The sequence below is a fragment of the Salvelinus namaycush genome, chromosome 11, assembly GCF_016432855.1.
Source record: "Salvelinus namaycush isolate Seneca chromosome 11, SaNama_1.0, whole genome shotgun sequence".
Classification (NCBI taxonomy): Eukaryota; Metazoa; Chordata; class Actinopteri; order Salmoniformes; family Salmonidae; genus Salvelinus; species Salvelinus namaycush.
The window spans coordinates 12,697,297-12,721,657 of record NC_052317.1 but is presented as its reverse complement, the minus strand read 5'-3'; the positions used below and the strand labels follow the sequence as shown (position 1 = coordinate 12,721,657).

Genomic DNA, 24,361 nt, shown 5'->3' with positions numbered 1-24,361 from the left:
GCCAAACATGTTTTCATATCAGTAGTACTGTACTTCAGAGTTGTGCTTGCGTTTGCTGTCTGAACATGTATTATTCCTGAACTGACTGCGCCATTTTTGATTGTCAGACAAGCATCTGATTTCATTTATTTTAGTCTAAGTACACACCTACGGTACACAATGACAAGTGTACCTAATTCTGTGTGACTATGAAAATCACTTTCTTTATCATTTCCTTTATAACGTACCGGCTTTACTGGCCTTGGCCACCAGTGGCAGGAAGTCCTTGGATGTGTAGAACCCCTGGTCCACTGTCAGCCCCTGGAAGATCTTAGCCTTGTTTGCCTGGGGCAGACCTGTTCCAAACCAAAACCATCACCAAGAATGAGCTCGTTAACATAGCAGACATATCCATCCATCACTGAACCCAACCATTTCCAAAGTTCAGTCATTGTTGATGACCTTTTCCCCCCACCATTAATACTGAACTCCTGGAGTAAATTATACAAAATTGGATCTCAACAGATCACGACAATGTAGTGAGGAAAAAACATTTGTCAATATTGTACTGAATCTATGTGTTCAATATGACTTTCATAAGCCCCTTCATTATGAGATGAGGACAGTAATAGTCAAACTCATGTGTTCATAAAACCCACCATTTGAATCAATCAATTATTCCAGTGAGAGAAGTGGACCAGTAAATCAGAATTACAGACTAATAATCTCTTGGTTAATCATTTTCATGATGCAGGGATATAATCATTGTAAAATATACAATGGGATTCTCTAGTACCTTATGATTGAGCCAATGAGAGCCAATAACGGCCCACTTATGAACTGGAGCAATAACTAGGGAATACTGTTATCCTGTAGTCCTCAAACGACAGAGCTATAATATACACGGAATGTCCAAAACATTATGAACACCTTCCAAATACTGAGTTGTCGCCAATGCTTCACACAGTTGTGTCAAGTTGGCTGGATGTCCTTTCGGTGGTGGACTATTCATGATACACATGGGAAATTGTTGAGCGTGAAAAACCCAGCAGCGTTGCAGTTCTTGACACTCTCAAACCGGTGTGCCTGGCACCTGCTACCATACCCCGTTCAAAGGCACTTCAAACTTTTGTCTTGCTCATTCACCCTCCGGAATGGCACACATACACAATTTCTGTTTCAATTTTTTCAAGGCTTTTTCTCAAAAATTAAAAGTCTCCTCCCCTTCATCTACACTGATTGAAGTGGATTTAACAAGTGACATGAAGGATCATCACTTTCACCTGGATTCCCCAGGTCAGTCTGTCATGAAAAGAGCACCTGTTCTTAATGTTTTGTACACTCAGTGTTCATTATACTCTATGTCAGGGTTTCCCAAACTCGAGGGGGGGGGGGGGGGGGGGGGGTGCTCCACAAATACCATGGAATACTCATTACTGCTCTGTCATTACATTTCAGAAAGAGTGCATTCTGGACGGTTTCCATGTTCAATCGGCAGTGTACGGTGTAAATTATTGCAAAAACGTGAATGGTATTTTTACTTGACTGCTAGAATACATTACCTCTAAGAAGTTTATAATCAAAGACATGTTCAATCAAATTTGGTCCAATTTTCCCTTGAATCGTTTTTTTCTTTACATACAATATGAATAGCTTATAGATAAAGAGGTGTTGTGTTAATTGTATTGACTGTGCCAATTACTGGTTGATGAGTAGTGATGTATAGTGATGAACGGTGATTGATGGGCTGTGAGTGATAGTACATCAACGCTTGAAGGTCAATCTGGATGATTACCTCAGAACCCAGAGTCACTTGGTACCGCTGGCTGCATGTGTTAGCTGTCATTTACAATGTCAAAGGTCACTAAGAACCAATCCGATCTCTTTATGTACATCTTCTTGTTCAATTTATTTCTTCAAATCAAATAGGAAGACTGGATAACCATCGCAGGTCATTTTTAGATTGTGATGGTATATTTCTGTGAGTGTTTTTGTATGTTATCTATAAATGATGCATAAGTTTCCTTTCCTTCATCCCCTATTCATTACTTGACAAACCTTTCTCTAATACATAAACAATCCAACATGTTATCCCCCAACGCCCTTTTATGTTGCAATTAAATTCCATGCAGTAATCTTTTTGTACAAAATAATCTGCAGTTTAAATTTAAAGACCTTGCCTGGGGTTTCAGTTATAAAGGAACGAATATTAATGATGTTAAATATCATAGTTTATTCAAAGAAAGACAACCTGAGATTCACCTCATTCAGAACACAGGCGTTAGAAAGAAGGCATCATTCTGGAAATGTTTTTGATCAAATAAAGTATTTCTGAAACTACAAAGGATGACATTTGTCCTTCAGATAAATAACTGTACACAAAGCAAACTGGATTTTAGTAGTGTCTGTTGCTGCAAAGGCAATTTCCTGACAAAGAACGCAATTACCCCCTGGGTAACTCTGAATGCTTCAACACACAGACGGTATATCACTTTTCAAACAGAGACAACAGTCTCCGTAACAACATCTGTCCAAGTGATATTTCTTCACCTTCTTTGGTATAGCATCTTCTTCAAGGAACTTGGTAACACTTTTTCTACGAGCAGCTCATTAGACGATGTTACCAACACAAGCGTTAGTGTATAAAACAAGCTCGGTATGACAGGAAGTGGAACTCTAAGAGTGTTACATGTCTATATACTCTTCAATAAAAGAAACAGTCATTAAAATACATAACCGTATCTAGTATGTAGACGACCTACCTACTGTACTAGAGAACATAACACAATGTGCCACTGCTAACTGTGCTTAGGACAGAGAGATCCTCCAGCAGAGTAACAGCATGGTCACCCTCCTCTGTGGCAACACTGACAGATGCTCCATGCTCACTCAGTTGGTTTTATACACCAGGGTGTCCATTTGTATTCTGTGCCAAGATACATTTTAAAAAAGAAGAAAAATGCTAAGAAGGGAATGACAAAGTGTACTTTAACAATAACACCACTGCCGGTGACATCTACTTCATAAGTAATGCCATCTCATTTTTCAGGTGTGTGCATCCCATTTGACTGGGGAAAGGTGCTTTGGCTCCAGAGTCGGGCGGAGAGACGCTGAAGTGAAGGGAGGTAATGCCTCTGAGGGTCATACATCATCGCCTTTCAAGTGGCTTCTCGCTCACTCTGAATATCTCTCTCTCTCTTTGTCTCGGTCTCTCAGTGCTTGGCTCTGCTTGGCCAGCCCTCGTTTATCACGAACTATCGCCCACTGTGGCTTTGGCTGACGGTGGGAAACAGCAAAGAGAGTAGTGATACTACTGTAACGTTACTGTAATTTCTCTGTAGTTCTGTCAGGTTAGGTACCCATGAGTATTGGGCGAGTCACTGGCCTTGTGTGAACAGCTACTATGTACTATATGTTACACTAAAAAACAACTCATTTTATGCTATGGGCTAAGTTTAGTAAGGCTATACGGTAAGCATAACGTCTGTTCATAACCAAAATCTGTGGCCATATTTTGACTATTTTTTGTGGTGCACAGTAACAACAATATTTGTCAAAAACAGCCGCCCCTTCATACCGGCTCGAAACCTGTTCAATGGACTTTATGGACACCAAAGGCTCTTTTTCTTAATTTGATGTCCTTAATGCACCTCTTTCATACTTTTCCAGCCACAGCACATCAGTGTACTTCCTTTGAACCTCGCTGTTGAGAAGAGCTCCCATCAAAAGCTTGTTTTATGGAAAATGACATTGGTTCGTACAAAGTAATATTATGTGCATTGCAGAATTTGTAGTCTATACAATCTGCCTGGCTTTATGCCTTTGAAGCAAGCCATTTTTGAAAAAGCACCATCTGAAAAAGGATCTTGGGCTTTGAACAATTGGAACAAGAGAGCGACTCAAAGATTCCACTGCTATAACCACCATCAGGACCATCAGCAACACAACAGCAGTGATAGGTAGAACACTGCACGTGTTAGCCAGCGCACTTAACTGCCAGAGAAATAAACCTTGCTCTTCAACCTGCTCTAACATTCTGAACAGTGGGAAACATTTGCATGTCAATCTCAGCAGAGGTTTTGACATTTAGAATAAAAAACAGAACTGGTAAAAATTTCACAGAAACAAGACTCTTTCATTTTCTTTCTGAGTTCCAATTTATTCACGTTCTGCTATGAGAGAAGAAAAAAGAGAAATCCCTGAATAGTTGAAAGGTAACTCCATGCTCTAATTACCAAGCCACGCACCAAAAGGTTCCAAACATAATAAATACTATGCAGCTTATTTTCATTACAATAAAGGAACGGCACACACACCACATAGCTAGGCCTCCCACCAGGGTTATTTGAATTTCCTAAAATCAAATCAATATAGGCATGGCAGGGTGTATTCTCTTACATCTCTAAATATAGAATTTCATTTGAAACCAAATTACTTCAGTCTAGCATCTCCCTTCACTTGTGTGAGTAAGAACAAGGTCTTCCATGAGTTAAGGAGCCATACTGTTAACTATGGTCACCAGACTGTGCAGAGGAAGAGAAGGAAAGTGACAGCGGCAACAGGAGACTATATAGAAGTGAGAATGAAGCCCCTTGTTATACTGTCTTGTTACGAGAATGAGGGAGACAAAAAAGAAAGGAGAGAAAAACTAATGAGGCAGATAACAGAGGTGTGGACTCGAGTCATATGACTTGGGACTCGAGTCACATGACTTGGGACTCGATTCACATGTCTTGAGACTCGAGTCACATGTCTTGAGACTCGAGTCACATGTCTTGAGACTCGAGTCACATGTCTTGAGACTCGAGTCACATGTCTTCAGACTCGAATCACATGACTTGGGACTTGAGTGCAAATTTAATGACTTGAGACTCGACTTGATAGAAAACAAAATAACTTGAGGCTTGACTTGGGCTTGAAGCCTCAATATACTGGACTCAACTGTGACTTGAAATTGATGACTTGAAATGATCTAGCCAGGTTTTACGACACAGTCTCTGTGGATTACTCTCCACGCAGCCATAGACAGTAGCCACAGCATCACACCTGAATTTAAAAAAATATTTGTGAGGAAGACAGGGGCTTTCCAGTTGGCAATGAGCACTCCTGTAGGCAAGCGGCCCTCCAAAGTGATAACGCGTGGTGCAGGTTTACATCTGTCTTCTGCAACCTCCACAGCATACAGGTAGGGTAGGCATATTATCCTGTTTACTCTGGACTCCAGAGAAGTGACATGATATCCCTAGTTGATATTGGCTGCTAACATGAATGACTTTCATCTTAAAATGCAGGTGTAAAACGCAGATTGTTTCCGTGTCTTGCGTTTTAAACTGCATCACCGTTTATGGCTGTAATCAGGGCCGTAGCCAGGGTCTAAGTTCCATTCAATACATTGTAAGAAAGTCAAGCTAATTTACTGCATTTCTATACAATTTCAAAAACTCTAAAATGCTATTTGGAGAACAGCAAAACAATGACCCCAACCATTATCAAAATGGTTGCTGTAGTTTCATCACCTCAGTTGATCCACAAACACATAGCCTATGAGCTATACAATTAGCCGCTACACATTAACTCATTAAACTATAATTTAATACATACAGAGGGTTCTGTTAGCAGAAAAAGTATTTAAATAACAAAAGGTAAACAAATATCTTTGCTTTACAGAACTTTTTGTTGTTTTACAGCTAATTTCATGCAATTCTACACATTTTGCCATGGGGTGGGAATAAATGAGTGTTCTCTCTTAGAGTTCCACTTCCTGTCATACACAGCTGGTTTTATATACTAACGTTTGTGGCGGTAACACTGTCTATTGAGTGAGAGTGGCTTAAAAAAACAATGGGGGGACCCCTGGAGGTTAGGGCCCCTGGGCTCGTGCCATGCGTGTCTGGTCGGTAATTCGGCCATGATTACTACGTTTAGATAACTAGACTAACTAGACTAATGACAATCCAAACATGTTTTACCGACATGGGCTAACAGAGTGGCTCAGTGAGTGACATATACATAACAAGAGGAAAACTGTTGATGCACAACTCAATTTTGAAATTGCATATTGTGTATTCTACTATTCTAACTTTCAACACTAAATTTGAGACCCCGACTGAGTTCCTAAAATTACCAGACCTCAGTGTCCTCACATGCAGCTGCGGCTTTGGCTGTAATGACAAGCTATATTTAAGCAGCAATTGCAAGTGTTTGCGCTAGTGCGTGTGTGTACGCGGGTGGTCGCCAGCTTTGAACCACTCCTTTTTAGGGGTCGCAGGTCAAAAAGTTTGAGAACCACTGAGCTAGCGAACATATTGCTGATTTGCTGTACAGCTATATGATCGGGTGCAGCACAAACATCAAATCGTAGAGAGAGAGAACTGCCATGACTAAACCCAAAAATTGTGGGTGATCATGAATATTTACTGTTTACTTTGTAAGCTCACCAGCAATGTGGCATCACGCAACAATTACTAGCATTGGCCTACTGGTCTGTTGGTATGAAACTGGTTAAAATGTATAATTTACTTATGAAGCTTGCATTTGAAATTTGTTGTTAAAATGTATTATTACATCATTAAAATATGTTGTAGACAAAATAATGTAAAGGGCAGTCTGGCAGCCTCAATAAATAGACAAAGATTTGTAGTTGAACAAGTCATTGCATGTATATATATATATATATTTTTTTTTACTTGACTTCAAAAAACGTGTGACTCGACTTGACTTGCTCTTAGAATGCACGACTTGGACTTGACTTGAGATTTGACCCATTCTACTTGGGAATCCACTTGAGACTTGGACCTTGTGACTTAAATAATAGGGACATGGATGGTCTGGCAGATTAATATATGAAGTAGACAAAGACAGAAAGATAGAGCACTACAACTGTGGGTTTCACTACAGCATTCATTGCTACAGTAAGTACTGTGCAGTAAGTAAGTAGCTCTGTCTCACTTTAGTCCCATTGAAAACCAAATGGAACAGACAGAAATGTCAGTCTGGTGAAATGGGAAAGGTAGTGTTAAGAGGATAACTCTCTCTCTCTCAGACAGACCCTTCATCATGATTGCAGAGGGGCACCGTGGCACAGTGCGTGACTTATGTAGCTGGCATACTGGAGATTTTAAGAGCCTCCGGTGCCATCAGTGTATTATCAAGTCAATCAACCTCCTGTACATATATAGTACCTTCAGGAAGTATTCACACCCCTTGACATTTTCCACATTTTGTTTAGTTACAGCCTGAATTTAAAATTAACAAACATTTAAAGTGGATTTATGTATTTCGAAAAAAAAAAAACTGAAAAGCTGAAATGTCTTGAGTCAATAAGTATTCAAACCCTTTGCATGGCAAGCCTAAATAATTTCAGGAGTAAACATTTACTTAACGAGTCACATACAGAATGTCACAAATAAGTTGCATGGACTCACTCTGTGCGCAATAGTAGTGTTTAACATGATTTTTGAATGACTACCTCATCTCTGTACCCCACAAAAACAATTATATGTAAGGTTCCTCAGTCGACCAGTGAATTTCAAACACAGATTCAACCACAAAGACCAGGGAGGTTTTCCAATGTCTCACAAAGGACACCTATTGGTAGATGGGTAAAAATAGAAACATTGAACATTGAATATCCCTTTGAGCATGGTGGAGTTATTGATTACACTTTTGATGGTGTATCAATACCCCCAGTCACTACAAAGATACAGGTGTCCTTCCTAACTCATTTGCCGGAGAGGAAGGAAACCGCTCATGGATTTCGTCATGCCCAATGGTGACTTTAAAACAGCAACCACAGCTAATAAAGTCACTGAAACCCTTAACAAAGAGATACAGTCTGTTTTGGAATGGGTGGCCAGTAATAAACTGGTCCTGAACATCTCTAAAACTTAGAGCATTGTATTTGGTACAGATCATTCCCTAAGTTCTAGACCTGAATGGTGTGGCTGTTGAACAAGTTGAGGAGACTAAATTACTTATTTGATTTAATTTATTTATTAGCCGACGCCAATGGTGACAGCTAGTCTTACTGGGGTCCGTCATATAATGAAAAAGACATTACAGACAAAATACTTTTCAATTTACATACATTAACCAGATTATAAACTGTCATGGTCAAAACATAGATTCAATGGTTGTAAAGATGGGGAGAGGTATGTCCGTAATAAAGAGATGCTCTGTTTTGTTGACACCCCACTCCACAAAGCAAGTCCTGCAGGCTCTAGTTTTATCTTATCTTGATTATTGTCCAGTCATATGGCCAAGTGCTGCAAAGAAAGACCAAGTTAAGCTGCAGCTGGCCCAAAACAGAGCGGCATCTTCATTGTAATCAGAGGGCTAATACTAATACTATGCATGCAAGTCTCTCTTGGCTAAGAGTTGCGGAAAGACTGGGTGGCCAGTAATATGCGGAAACACCATGTTTTTATAAGAAACATTAATGTGTTGGAAATTACAAATAGTTTGCATAGTCAACTTACACACAGCACTGACACACACACTTACCCGACCAGACATGCCACCATGGGTCTTTTCTCAGTCCCCAGGCCCAGAACAAATTCAAGGAAACGTGCAGTATTATACAGAGCCATGCGAACATAGAACTCCCTTCCATCTTACATAGTGCAAGTGAACAGCAAACCTGGTTTCAAAGAACAAATAAAGCAACACCTCATGGCACAACGCCTCTCCCCCATGTCACCTACTTGTTGTGTGTATTTGTGACATGCTCCGAACACAACAGAATACAACCTTACCGTGAACTTACAAGCACTTTACTAACAATGCAGTTTTAAGAAAATAAAGTAAAGAAAATATTTACTGACTAAAGTTAAAAAAGGAACACAATAAAATACCAATAACGAGGCTATATACATGAGGTTCCGGTACTAGGTCAATGTGCGGGGGTACAGGTTAGTTAATTGATGTAATATGTACATGTAAGGTAGTGGTAAAGTGAAAGATGCACACACACACACACACACACACACACACATTACATGTTAATGTTTTTAAAAGTATGTAAATTACTAAGTCTTTTGTCTATAATGTATTTTTCCTTATGTGTCGGACACCAGTAAGACTAGCTGTTGTCATTGGCGTCAGCTAATGGGGATCCTAATAAATCAAATCAAATCAAAGCAGTTACAGATAGAAAACTGAGGATGGATGAACAACATTGTAGTGACTCCACAATACTAACCTAAATGACAGAGTGAATAAAAGGAAACCTGTACAGAATTAAAAATATTCCAAAACATGCATCCTGTTTGCAACTAGGCACTAAAGTAATGATGCAAATGTGGCAAAGAAGTTCACTTTTTGTCCTGAATACAAAGCTTTATGTTTGGCACAAATCCAATACTCCACATTACTGAGTAGCAGTTTCCATATTTTCAAGCATAGTGGTGCCTGCATCTTGTTATGGGTATGCTTGGGGAGTTTTTCAGGATAAAACATTTATGGAATGGAGCTAAGCACAGGCAAAATCCTAAAGGAAAACCTGGTTCAGTCTGCTTTTCACCAGACACTGGGAGATGAATTCACCTTTCAGCAGAATAACCTAAAATACAAGGCCAAATCTTCACTGGAGTTGCTTACCAAGAAGACAGTGAATGTTCCTGAGTGGCCGAGTTACAGTTTTGACTTAAATCTACTTCAAAATTATGGCAAGACCTGAAAACTGTCTTGCCAGAAAACGGTTGTCTAGTAATGATCAACAACCAATTTTACAGAGCATGAATTTTTGAAAGAATAACGGGCAAATGTTGCACCATCCAGGTGTAGAAAGCTGTTAGAGACTTTCTTAGAGACCCAGAAAGACAACTATAATCGCTGCCAAAGGTGATTCTACAAAGTATTGACTCAGGGGTGTGAATACTTATGTAAATGTGATATTTCTGTATTTCATTTTCAATACATTTTCAAAAATGTCTAAAAACATGTTTTCACTTTCCCATTATGGGGTATTGTGTGAAGATGGGAGCGAGAAAAATATATATTTAATCTATTTTGAATTCAAGCTGTAACACAACAAAATGTGGAATAAGTCAAGGGGTATGAATACTTTCTGAAGGCACTGTACATCTTATAGTCTTTGAATTTGAGTAATTCATCCTACTCTTAAAAATGAGAGTTGCTTTGCAGAACAAGCTACACTATATCACAGCATATTTTATGTAAGGTAAGAAATGATATATGCAAGTGACTGACCAATTCCAATGAAGACAGCCTGGAATCCCTCGTCTTTCAGAGAGGTCAGACTCATCCCGTTCATACCCAGTCCCTTCTCTAGGACAACCTGAGAGGAGAAAAGTAGCACGTTAGGCATTTTAGGGATTTTGTGCATTTGCCACTGTATTATTAGCTGTAACTTACTTACTGTAAGTTAATAATCAGTGACATTTGTAATTGCAACTAGCTTAAATAAATAAACACAACGAAATAGAAGTACAAAGACAATAGGACAATGGTCGGATAGCATTAATCTGGGGTTAAGTAACCACATGGAACAGAGACAAAGGACACAGTCACAACAGCGGTCTATTTGTTTGTGTTTGTCACTGGTGTAATAGAGTGAAGTCCTTCTCATTTCCCCCACACTCTTTCTCTCAATTAAATTAATTGAGAGGCCATCGTAATGGGATTCATTTCTGGAGATAAATAAAGCCTTGAAGTAATTGGTCAGAACACAAGAAGCAATATCTACCTCCCCTCCCTCCATCCCTTCGCTTCTATCTAGCCAACCTCAAGGAATGCTGTCTCCCTCACTCTCTTTTATCTCTCTTTCTTTTCTCTCTCCGTCTTTCTTTTTCACCCCTTTTCCTCTCCACCTTTCTCCCTACCCCATCTCTTTCTCTCTCTCTCTCTCTCTCTCTCTCACTCTCTTCCCTTCTCCTTCTCTCTCTGTCACCCTGTCAAATAAATAAACAATTAAGAATAAATCAAATTAATCACGGCCAGGTGAGCTGGATGAGTAGTATTGATTGGCCCTTTCCCAGGCTGTGGCATTCAGACAATGACCAGATGGATGCCACTCGCCGGAGGAAGTCTCTTTGTCACTTAGCTTCCCCCACCGTGGCTTCTAATTGTCTCCTTCTGCCCTGTCCTTGTTTGTTTGTTTAGGGCTTTCTATTGTCGTTATTAATGTCACTGATATTTTCCTGGTGAAGGGTTCATAGCTCTTGACAGTGAGAGTGAGACTGCTGCGTGTGAGTAAGCATTGTGTGTCCGTGGTTGAGTGAATGTGCGTGCAGTCAAGTGTGTACAAGCGATGAGGTGTGTGTAAGCAGTCAGGTGTGGTGAGGTGGTGTGTGTACGCACGTGTGCATTCGTGTGTGCTTGCGTTCTTGCTCGTGTGTATGTGTGTGCTTTCGTGTGTGTGTGCGTGCGCACATGCTTTCGTATGTGCACGTGTGCTTGCTTTCATGCATGTGTGTGTGCGTGTGCGTGTTCTGTGTGCTTATTACCTTCACCCCCAGGTCTTTCATTAGCTCAATCTCAAACTGCACCACCTCATAGGGCAGGCGGAACTGAGGGATCTCTGCAGTACTGAAACAGAGGAATAGAGGAAGAAATGAAATAGTACCAGTTATTAATCACTAACTATCAATCAAGTAAATAAATCATCAATACTAATAATATTTGATCCACTGGATAACTTAAGGCTTTTGGCTTAAGGCTTTTGCACAAAGGTCTTATCTCTGAAATGGAATGCCACGGTGTCAAAAATGGTTGAATGTAAAAGAATTACAAACAGGATTGTGCATCCATTGATCACATACTGTATAATGTGTTGAGTTAACGTAGATGCAGCATAAGGAGTTCATACTTTCATATGCGTACACAGTATTCCAGGCATATGACCAGGCATTATGTACAGGATGTCATCCTTATGGAAGTGTTATGTAAGCATCATGACTGTCGCTCCAAGTAGAGTGTATTGCAATCTCCCCCTTCAACATTGAGTGACCTCACACACAGTACAGATAGAATCACATCTAATTAAATTCCTAAGTCTCGGAAATTAGTAATAATAAGTGCAGCCCATCTACCTCAAGCCACCGATATATTTCTGTTTCTCGAACACGGTGATGTTGCCATATCCCAGTCTGGCCAGGTAGGAGGCACAGCTGATGCTCGCCGGTCCGCAACCAATCAGAGCGATCTTGGCATGAAAGCTCTCCGGCATGTCATCCGGAGGCGGCAGGTCAGGGTTCCGCACCTGAGGAATTCCCATTTTGCTGAAAACCTGGAATGAAAAACGACGGAACGACGTCTTAAGAAGAAGAAAACAAAACATTTCCAGTATCCGTTTGACAGGCCAGGAAGAAGTTCATATGGACTTGACATTTATGGTTGTCACATTGGACAAAGGTCAGAGCCCTGAGTGGGCTGGGATTTTAGTGTGAGGGGCATTCCAAAAGAGGAATTGCACATTAATATGTGACATTTGATATGAGAGGAACTGACAAGTTGAAATTGAACAAAATGATTACAGTCCATCTTTAACCCCACTGCTACTTGTTGAGATGGAGGACTGGTGCTCTCGATGGTGGTTCTGTGCTGAGCCATGCTAGCCAGTCTGCAGTAGTTTACAGTATCATAACTCTATTTTCCAGGGAACCTCTGACACACTATGGCAGTTTTATTATGTGGGTACTATGATAATGGTGCCTCATTTATGTGCAGCTACAGAATGTGAATTGAATAGCCTGCATATCGGATGAGCAAAGTTGGCAAAATAACATAAATGTATTTTCAGAATGTTTGGGTATTTATGGTATTTTTTTAATTCTGCAAGCATCTTTCGCCTGTACCTTTAGGGAACCTGGGTACTATAGGCGTCCAGCTCGGTATCAGCATATAAGCGTCCATCTGGTACGATTTTGTTAAAAGATTAGCATCAAGGAACATGATGCCAAAGTGAATACATTGCATTCAACGGGGTGAAGATTAGCCTCACAGTATTGATGCCTAGAGAAAGGCATCACGGGACATGATGCGTAAGTGAATACGCATCATGCATTGAATATTTTTTAAGATCATTTTGTATGTTGTCTGTAATAAATCATAATTCACTTACATGTTAAGGGAAAAAAATATTCTCAGAATGCATTAGATCAAACACTGAATGGAAGGGAGCAGTCTACTGTAAGATATCATGGCTCTGGATAAGAGCGTCTGCTAAATGACTTAAATGTAAATGTAATGGCAAAAATACAAACAAAATACTGGTTGACATCTTTGAAATATAATCAAGCTAATATGAAATGGCCCATCTCAACGGGGGCTTACGTAAGAAAATCAAAAATGCTTGTTTTTACAGATGACAAAAGTTCAGATTCTGAGCTGCAACATGGTATTTCATACAATGTGATTGGAGGAAGCATGGGACATTATTCTGCTTTTAAATGTGATAATCTTGTTAATCTCTTAGGAGACAAGTAGGAGAAAAAAGCCCTTGAAAGATTTTGTTGAGTGCTAGAGAGCTCTGCTTTGTTGACGCCCATTCAGCATCGTTCACACCCTCTTAAGCATCGACCCACCCATCACTTTAAGAAATCACATGTAAATGTTTTGCAAACCGTCTCCATGGTCAACCCCTCCATTATCTCAGCCAATCATGGCTAGCTAGGAAGGACCCTGTCTTTCACCCTACATAGCTCAAGGTTTTCTCCTTGGCTAAACTTGTCTCATAATTATTTTTTTTAAATATTTGTATCTGCTAAGCCCCGTCCCCTTTGTTACTGTTGCAACATTGGACAACATTGTCTGTTTAAGCGAAAGATAAAGTGTATTTTTGCATCTCAATCCACCGCATCCACCTATGTCGCACTTCCACATCTGGGGTGAAAGGTGACGGAGCTAGAGCGGTGTCTTCTCGCAAAATCGTCTGCCGCGTCCGAGCGGTTTGGCCTAGAAACTGTTATGACCCCTCTATGGAATGATGATGCTCCCCCAGTACCAGTTGGAAAAAAATTTATGGAAGTATATGGAGACTGTTTAGTGCCAAAAATAAGGGGTTAAATACATATTTTTTTTAAATGTCTAATGTTTCCTGATCTTTCTTATACAGTATCTCTCAGATAAAGGACAGACACTTCCTTTTGATTTTTTTGGGGGGGACTATCTGTTGTTCCATGTAGTGAATCTGTTATTCAATGTGTTTGTATAGGCAAATAGCAGTAAGGCCCAACATTTTTTTTAAACATTTGTATCAAATAATATATATATTTTTTATACTTCAAGGGGTCTTGAAATTCTAAATCAATAGCTAAATTATCCTTCGTACGACCTTCTTAAAACAATTCCATATAGCACCCCCCCCCTCCACACACACACCCCCTAACCCTAACCTTAGCTTCAAGTCCACATTCTGACTCAACCCTCACCTAAGACTTAACTCTAACCCTAACCCCAGCCTAAACTCTAACTCCAGTTGAATGTCCACATTCCGGCTCAACCCAAAACCTATCCTCAACCCTTACCCTATGGCTAGGGGGAGAGAGAGGGAGGGAAGAGAGAGAGGAGGGAGAGGGGGGAAGGGTGAAAAAAGGGCGAGGGAGAGAAAAGAGGAGAAGATAAAGATCATTTTATTTTACCAGGCAAGTCAGTTAAGAACAAATAATTATTTACAATGACAGCCTACCCCAGCCAACTGCACACCGCCCTATGGGACTCCAATCTCAGCCGGTTGTGATACAGCCTGGAATTGAACCAGGGTCTATTAACTCTAGCATTGAGATGCAGTGCCTTAGACGACTGCGCCACTCAGGAGTAGGGGATTAGAGAATGGAGAGAGAGAGAGAGAGAGAGAGAGAACAGCTATAAAAACCGACAGACGTGTTACGCAACTAATAAACGTTGATTTGATTTTGTCTGTCTGTCTGTCTGTCTGTCTGAGTATTTCCCCAATTTACCCATTGCAGCTTTATCACCACCGTTTTTGCCTTCAATGCAATGTCCTGATTTATGTTAACTCCCTTTACACACATCTATGCATCAATACCTTTACTCATATATTTTTGTATTGACTTAAGCATCATGCCACGTGACTAATCACCCTCCATTGAATGCAATGTATTCACTTAGGCATCACGTCCATGATACCTTTCTCTAGCTTCCATAGTGTGATGCTAATCTCTCCCCCATTGTAAGCAATGTATTCACTTAGGAGTCATGTCCGTGATACCTTTCTCTAGGCTTCCATAGTGTGATGCTAATCTCTCCCCTACTGAATGCTGTCACGCCCTGGCCTTAGTATTCTTTGTTTTCTTTATGCTTTTTAGTTAGGTCAGGGTGTGACATGGGGAAGGTATGTGTTTTGTAATGTCTAGGGGTGTTGTATGTGTATGGGGCAGAGTTAGAGTAGTGTTGTCTAGTTATGTCTATGGCTGCCTAGATTGGTTCTCAATCAGAGACAGCTGTCATTCATTGTCTCTGATTGGGAGCCATATTTAAGGCAGTCATAGGCAGTAGGTTTTTGTGGGGTGTTGTCTATGTTGAACGTTTGTTGCTTGTCTGTGCACTTACGTTATTTAGCTTCACGGTCGTTTGTTGTTTTGTTAGTTTGTGTATAGTGTTCGTTTCGTGTTTTTCTCTCTTCCAAAATAAAGAGATGTGTTTTGCACACGCTGCGCCTTGGTCCTCTCTCTCTCACGAAGACGATCGTGACAAATGCAATGTATTCACTTAGGAGTCATGTTCCCCGAAGCCTATCTTTTTGCAAAATCATACCAGATTGATGCTTATCAATGATATCATGTTGTGGCATCCCACTGTCCCTTACTCAGCTCCACTGTTGACCTGGGATGTCCTGTGACAACTACCGTGATCTGGTGCTCTTAGAAGCAATGTTTCTTCTGGCAATTGAACTGCTTGAAAAAAGATTTAGACAGGACCCGTAACAGGTATCAGTATTGAAAATTCAAAGCACAGGTATCAGGAATATCTCCGGATATACCTGACCAATATTGAAAATTCAAAGCTCCTTTGCTAAAAATCTTTTTAGAATACTGTAAAATCTCAGCATACAAAATTAACGCGGAAAATATCAATATACAGTTGACGTCGGAAGTTTACATACACTTAGGGTGGAGTCCTTAAAACTCGTTTTCAATCACTCCACAAAATTCTTGTTAACAAACTATAGTTTTGGCAAGTCGGTTAGGACATCTACTTTGTGCATGACACAAGTAATTATTTCACTTATAATTCACTGTATCACAATTCCAGTGGGTCAGAAGTTGCAGAAAATGATGTCATGGCTTTAGAACCTTCTGATAGGCTAATTGACATAATTTGAGTCAATTGGAGGTGTACCTGTGGATGTATTTCAAGACCTACCTTCAAACTCAGTGCCTCTTTGCTTGACATCATGGGAAAATCAAAAGAAATCAGCCAAGACCTCAGAAAAAAAATGTAGACCCCCACAAGTCTGGTTCATCCTTGGGAGCAATTTCCAAACGCCTGAAGGTACCACGCTCATCTGTACAAACAATAGTACACAAGTATAAACACCATGGGACCACGCAGCCGTCATACCACTCAGGAAGGAGACGCGTTCTGTCTCCTAGAGATGAACGTACTTTGGTGCGAAAAGTGAAAATCAATCCCAGAACAACAGCAAAGGACCTTGTGAAGATGCTGGAGGAAACAGGCAAAAAAGTATCTATATCCACAGTAAAACGAGTCCTATACCGACATAACATGAAAGGCCGCTCATCAAGGAAGAAGCCACTGCTCCATAAAAAAGCCAGACTGCACATGGGGACAAAGATTGTACTTTTTGGAGAAATGTCCTCTGGTCTGATGAAACAAAACAGAGCTGTTTGGCCATAATGACCATTGTTATGTTTGGAGGAAAAGGGGGAGGCTTGCAAGCCGAAGAACACCATCCCAACAGTGAATCATTGGGGTGGCAGCATCATGTTGTGGGGGTGCTTTGCTGCTGGAGGGACTGGTGCACTTCACAAAATAGAAGGCATCATGAGGAAGAAAATTATATGGATATATTGAAGCAACATCTCAAGACATCAGTCAGGAAGTTTAAGCTTGGTCGCAAATGGGTCTTCCAAATGGACAATGACCCCAAACATACTTCCAAAGTTGTGGCAAAATGGTTTAAGGACAACAAAGTCAAGGTATTGGAGTGGCCATCACAAAGCCCTGACCTCAATCCCATAGAAAATGTGTGGGCAGAACTGGAAAAGCGTGTGCGAGCAAGGAGGCCTACAAACCTGACTTAGTTACACCAGCTCTGTCAGGAGGAATGGGCCAAAATTCACCCAACTTATTGTGGGAAGCTTGTGGAAGGCTACCCAAAACATTTGACCCAAGTTAATCAATTTAAAGGCAATGCTACCAAATACTAATTGAGTGTATGTAAACTTCTGACCCACTGGGAATGTGATGAAAGAAATAAAAGCTGAATTAAATCATTCTCTTTACTATTATTCTGACATTTCACATTCTTAAAATAAAGTGGTGATCCTAACTGACCTAAGACAGGGAATGTTTACTAGGATTAAATGTCAGGAATTGTAAAAAACTGAGTTGAAATGTATTTGGCTAAGGTGTATGTAAACCTCCGACTTCAACTGTAATGGCAATAGGAAAAAGAAGAAGAATAGCTCATGATCTACAGCAATCCTATAAGTGGACCACAAAAAATATGAAATACCTAGGATGCTTAATAAGTGACAACAAATATACTGTATAAAGATAAAGATAACTTTATTCCAATTAAATCTTCAATCTTCACATAAATCATACAGGTAGAATAAACCTCGTCAATGTTTTTGTATTTATCGTCAGTAATACCAATTACCCCACCAAAGACATATACTTGGTCATAACAGACTTCATATGGGAAAATAAAATTCATAGAATAAAAAGGAAAGTTTTACATCTTCCTAAGTCTGAGGGTGGTTTTAGCCTTCTAGAATTGTATCAACTCGCTACCCAAGTCTTTAACTTGTGACATATAGTCAAATACCCTAAAGAGGAACAATTGGTACATATTGAAGATGTACACATCCCCAGAATATTTGTACGCGTCTATTTTCAAAGGATAAAGCTAAGAACATGAACATCTTCATAGTTAAGAACACTACAACAACATGGAAGAAAACGAAACGTATTCTACAAGAACCAATATTTCTCCCTAAAAACACAACCCTATGGAACAATCCTTGGATAGCTTTTCACAATTCAATGATAAATTGGTCCACAATAGCATAGAAACCGTAAATGACTTGCAAACAGGAAAAACATTTATTTACATGACAGAATTGAAAAGCAATTTTGGACTGGCCAATGTAGACATTTTAAAATACATGCAACTTAAAAGTTACATATCATGAAAATTCTATTTGAAATCTTTTGAACATCAGAGCAACCTACAAAAACCTTGCGAAGAGCATATAAAATTGACAATCTCTTAGATTTTTTTATTTTAATTTCTGGAACCAAGACTTAAAAGGAACTGATGTTGGCACAAGATGGAGGGAATGTTGTAGCATAACTAACAAAATTACAGTTAATTAAAATGTATGCTTAATCCAGTATAAACTAATGTATAGAATTTATTATACAGAATTCACAAATTCTACAGCACAACCGTAGAGTCATGTCTTCAGTGTAAAACTAATAATGACTCAATAATCCATGCTTTTTGGGAATACTATAAAGCCCAAAAGTTATGGGCGGAGCTAGAAAGTTGTCAGACGTATTACAATATAAACATCTTTTTAATTTGTCTGTTTGCAAATCTCAAGACATGGCATTATGGGGGTGTAGTGAGATACCCAATGGGCTGGACAATTCCCTTCTCATCACTCATCTTGAAAAACGTGTACTAAAAACGTGGAAATCAGTCAATCCACCATCATTAACACAATGTAAAAATCTAATGATTTATTATTGAAGTATTTGAAATAAAATAGCATGGGCGACCGAGAAAAACGAATTGTTACAATTTAAGGCCATGTGCCAAACAATTACGCAGGCACTAGGGAGGGCGTATGAACATGCAGGTCTGGGCAGAGAAAATTGATTCGTTGTTTGTGTGCGTCTGTAAATTGTTGATCAAATCTGTATGTTTGTATGTGGTGTGGATAAAAAAAAAAAAATTGTTTGTTTTTTGTACTCAGTCAAGTTTTTTTTTTTTTTTTTTACTATTTTCTACATTGTAGAATAATAGTGAAGACATCAAAACTATGAAATAACACATAGGGTGGCTATTTGAAGAATCTCAAATATGGAATCACGTAGTAACCAAAAAAGTGTTAACCTTTCTCGCCCAGGGGTTCTGCTAGCGGAACACCCACAACATTCTGCTGGAAAGGCAGCGCGCGAAATGAAAAAATATTTTTTAGAAATATGTAACTTTCACACATTAACAAGTCCAATATAGCAAATGAAAGATTAACATCTTGTTAATCTACCCATCGTGTCCGATTTGTAAAATGTTTTACAGCGAAAACACAACATATATTTATGTTAGATCACCACCAAATCCCAAAAACACACAGCCATTTTTCCCAGCCAAAGATATTCACACAAAAGCAGAAATAGAGATAAAATGAATCCCTAACCTTTGATAATCTTCATCAGATGACACTCATAGGACATCATGCTACACAATACATTTATGTTTTGTTCGATAATGTGCATATTTATATCCACAAATCTCGGTTTACATTGGCGCCATGTTCAGAAATGCCTCCAAAATATCCGGAGTAATTACAGAGAGCCACGTCAAATAACAGAAATACTCATCATAAACTTTGATGAAAGATACATGTTTTACATATAATTAAAGATACACTTGTTCTTAATGCAACCGCTGTGTCAGATTTTTAAAAAACTTTAGTAAAAAGCACACCATGCAATAATCTGAGACGGCGCTCAGATTTAACAACATTTCTCCGCCATGTTGGAGTCAACATAAATACGAAATTACATCATAAATATTCCCTTACCTTTGATTATCTTCATCAGAATGCAGTGCCAGGAATCCTAGTTCCACAATAAACTGTTGGTTTGTTCGATAATGTCCATTACTTACAGTGGGGCAAAAAAGTATTTAGTCAGCCACCAATTGTGCAAGTTCTCCCACTTAAAAAGATGAGAGAGGCCTGTAATTTTCATCATAGGTACACTTCAACTATGACAGACAAAATGAGGGGAAAAAAATCCAGAAAATCACATTGTAGGATTTTTTATGAATTTATTTGCAAATTATGGTGGAAAATAAGTATTTGGTCAATAACAAAAGTTTATCTCAATACTTTGTTATATACCCTTTGTTGGCAATGACAGAGGTCAAACGTTTTCTGTAAGTCTTCACAAGGTTTTCACACACTGTTGCTGGTATTTTGGCCCATTCCTCCATGCAGATCTCCTCTAGAGCAGGGATGTTTTGTGGCTGTTGCTGGGCAACACGGACTTTCAACTCCCTCCAAAGATGTTCTATGGGGTTGAGATCTGGAGACTGGCTAGGCCACTCCAGGACCTTGAAATGTTTCTTACGAAGCCACTCCTTCGTTGCCCGGGCGGTGTGTTTGGGATCATTGTCATGCTGAAAGACCCAGCCACGTTTCATCTTCAATGTCCTTGCTGATGGAAGGAGGTTTTCACTCAAAATCTCACGATACATGGCCCCATTCATTCTTTCCTTTACAAGGATCAGTCGTCCTGGTCCCTTTGCAGAAAAACAGCCCCAAAGCATGATGTTTCCACCCCCATGCTTCACAGTAGGTATGGTGTTCTTTGGATGCAACTCAGCATTCTTTGCCCTCCAAACACGACGAGTTGAGTTTTTACCAAAAAGTTATATTTTGGTTTCATCTGACCATATGACATTCTCCCAATCTTCTTCTGGATCATCCAAATGCTCTCTAGCAAACTTCAGACGGGCCTGGACATGTACTGGCTTAAGCAGGGGGACACGTCTGGCACTGCAGGATTTGAGTCCATGGCGGCGTAGTGTGTTACTGATGGTAGGCTTTGTTACTTTGGTCCCAGCTCTCTGCAGGTCATTCACTAGGTCCCCCCGTGTGGTTCTGGGATTTTTGCTCACCGTTCTTGTGATCATTTTGACCCCACGGGGTGAGATCTTGCGTGGAGCCCCAGATCGAGGGAGATTATCAGTGGTCGTGTATGTCTTCCATTTCCTAATAATTGCTCCCACAGTGGATTTCTTCAAACCAAGCTGCTTACCTATTGCAGATTCAGTCTTCCCAGTCTGGTGCAGGTCTACAATTTTGTTTCTGGTGTCCTTTGACAGCTCTTTGGTCTTGGCCATAGTGGAGTTTGGAGTGTGACTGTTTGAGGTTGTGGACAGGTGTCTTTTATACTGATAACAAGTTCAAACAGGTGCCATTAATACAGGTAACGAGTGGAGGACAGAGGAGCCTCTTAAAGAAGAAGTTACAGTGCTGTGAGAGCCAGAAATCTTGCTTGTTTGTAGGTGACCAAATACTTATTTTCCACCATAATTTGCAAATAAATTCATAAAAAATCCTACAATGTGATTTTCTGGATTTCTTTTTCTCATTTTGTCTGTCATAGTTGAAGTGTACCTATGCTGAAAATTACAGGCCTCTCTCATATTTTTAAGTGGGAGAACTTGCACAATTGGTGGCTGACTAAATACTTTTTTGCCCCACTGTATGTCCAAGTAGCAACTTTAGCTAGCATGTGTAGAACACGTGTCCAAACGCTCGCGCAGATGCAGGCAAACGTCGGATGAAAACTTCAAAAAGTTATATTACAAGTCGAATAAACTGGTCAAACTTAGTAGAGAATCAATCTTCAGGATGTTGTTATCATATATATCCAATAACGTTCCAACCGGAGCATTTCTTCATGTCTGTATAAGTAATGGCACACATGGCCATTCCATGACTAGCGCGCGTTGCCAAGAACTAGCATTCTGCCAGACCACTGACTCAAATAGCTCCCATCCGGCCCCACATCACACTAGAGGCTTCATTCCACGTTCTACTGACTGTTGACATCTAGTGGAAGGCGTAGGAAGTGCAAACAGATCCATATATTACAGGGAATTGAATAGGCGATGACTTTCACATCAACCCTTCTCAGAATTCTCACTTCCTGTTTGGAAGTTTGCCTGCCATATGAGTTCTGTTATACTCACAGACATAATTCAAACAGTTTTAGAAACTTCAGAGTGTTTTCTATCCAATAGTAATAATAATATGCATATATTATCATCTGGGACAGAGTAGGAGGGAGTTCACTATGGGCACCAATTCATCCAAAAGTGAAAATACTGCCCCCTATCCCAAACAGGTTTTAAACAAATCAAAATATATTTTATATTTGAGATTCTTTAAATAGCCACCCTTTGCCATTATGACAACTTTGCACAACCTTGGTATTCTCTCGACCATCTTCATGAGGTAGTCACCTGGAATGCATTTCAATTAACAGGTGTGCCTTCTTAAAAGTTCATTTGTGGAATTTATTTCCTTCTCAATGCATTTGAGCCAATCAGTTGTGTTGTGACAAGGTAGGGGGGTATACAGAATATAGCCATATTTGGTAAAAAACGAAGTCCATATTATAGCAAGAACAGCTCAAATAAGCAAAGAGAAATGACAGTCCATCATTACTTTAAGACATGAAGGCAACTCAATACGGATAATTTCAAGAACTTTGAAAGTTTCTTCAAGTGCAGTCACAAAAACCATCAAGTGCTATAATGAAACTGGCTCTCATGAGAACTGCCACAGGAATAGAAGACCCAGAGTTACCTCTGCTGCAGAGGATACGTTTATTAGAGTTACCAGCCTCAGAAATGGCAGCCCATATAAATGTTCAAGTAACAGACACATCTCAACATCCACTGTTCAGAGGAGACCAGAAAGAAACCACTACTAAAGGAGACCAATAAGAATAAGAGACTTAATTGGGCCAAGAAACACGAGCAATGGACATTAGACTGGTGGAAATTTGTCCTTTGGTCTGGAGTCCAAAATGCAGATTTTTGATTCCAACCGCCGTGTCTTTGTTACACGGTGTGGGTGAACAGATGATCGTCGCATGTGTATTTCCCACCGTAAAGCATGTAGGAGGAGGTGTGATGGTGTGGGGGTGCTTTACTGGTGACACTGTCTGTGATTTATTTATAATTCAAGGCACACTTAACCAGCATAGATACCACAGCATTCTGCAGCGATACGCCATCCCATCTGGTTTGGGATTAGTGGGACTATCATTTGTTTTTCAATAGGACAATGACCCAACACACTTTCATGCTGTGTAAGGGCTATTTTATCAAGAAGGAGAGTGATGGAGTGCCCGATCAGATGACCTGGCCTCCACAATCCCCCGACCTGAACAAAATTGAGATGGTTTGGGATGAGTCGGACAGCAGAGTGAAGGAAAAGCAGCCAACAAATGCTCAGCGTATGTGGGAACTCCTTCAAGACTGTTGGAAAAGCATTCCAGGTGAAGCTAGTTGAGAGAATGCCAAGAGTGTGCAAAGCTGTCATCAAGGAATAGGGGGGCTATTTGAAGAATCTCAAATATAAAATATATTTTGATTTGTTTAACGCTTTTTTGGTTACTATATGATTCCATATGTGTTGTTTCATAGTTAAGATGTCTTCACTATTATAATACAATGTAGAAAATAGTGAAAGTAAAGAAAAACCTGTGAATGAGTAGGTGTTCTAAAACTTTTGACCGGTAGCGTATATTATAAAAAAAATAAGCTCTGTGTCTCCAACAGACCTCAATCGAGGAAATGCTCTTTCCTGTGTGTATTAGAGAGCTAGCCTGTGGAGCAAGTGTGTGTGTGTGTGTGTGTGTGTGTGTGTGTGTGTGTGTGTGTGTGTGTGTGTGTGTGTGTGTGTGTGTGTGTGTGTGTGTGTGTGTGTGTGTGTGTGTGTGTGTGTGTGTGTGTGTGTGTGTGTGTGTGTGTGTGTGAGAGAGAGAGAGAGATACAGTACATTTAAACATTCTTGCAAATGTATCAAAAATAAAAACAAAAATATCTTATTTACATAAGTATTCAGACCCTTTGCTATGAGACTCGAAATTGAGCCCAGGTGCATCCTGTTTCCATTGATCATCCTTGAGATGTTTCTACAACTTGATTGGAGTCCAACTGTGGTAAATTCAATTGTTTGGACATGATTTGGAAAGGCACACACCTGTCTATATAAGGTCCCACAGTTGACAGTGTATGTCAGAGCAAAAACCAAGCCAGGAGGTTGAAGGAATTGTCCGTAGAGCTCCGAGACAGGATTGTGTCGAGACACAGATCTAGGGAAGGTTACCAAAAGATTTCTACAGCATTGAAGGTCCCCAAAAACACAGTGGCCTCTATCATTATTAAATGGAGGAAGTT

General features: G+C 39.9%; 1 protein-coding gene across 2 annotated transcripts in view; it reads right to left on the bottom strand.

Moving 5' to 3' along the window:
* The window catches only part of dpydb (dihydropyrimidine dehydrogenase b), a 138,264-nt gene that overhangs the window by 74,850 nt on the left and 39,053 nt on the right, over positions 1-24,361 (bottom strand). For both annotated transcript variants that reach the window (XM_039003827.1, XM_039003828.1), the window contains exons 6-9: positions 12,030-12,226; positions 11,445-11,526; positions 10,189-10,276; positions 228-335 (exon numbers count right to left, since the gene is read on the bottom strand). In XM_039003827.1, coding sequence (XP_038859755.1) covers positions 228-335; positions 10,189-10,276; positions 11,445-11,526; positions 12,030-12,226 — 475 coding nt within the window. The remainder of the gene's footprint in view (positions 1-227; positions 336-10,188; positions 10,277-11,444; positions 11,527-12,029; positions 12,227-24,361) is intronic.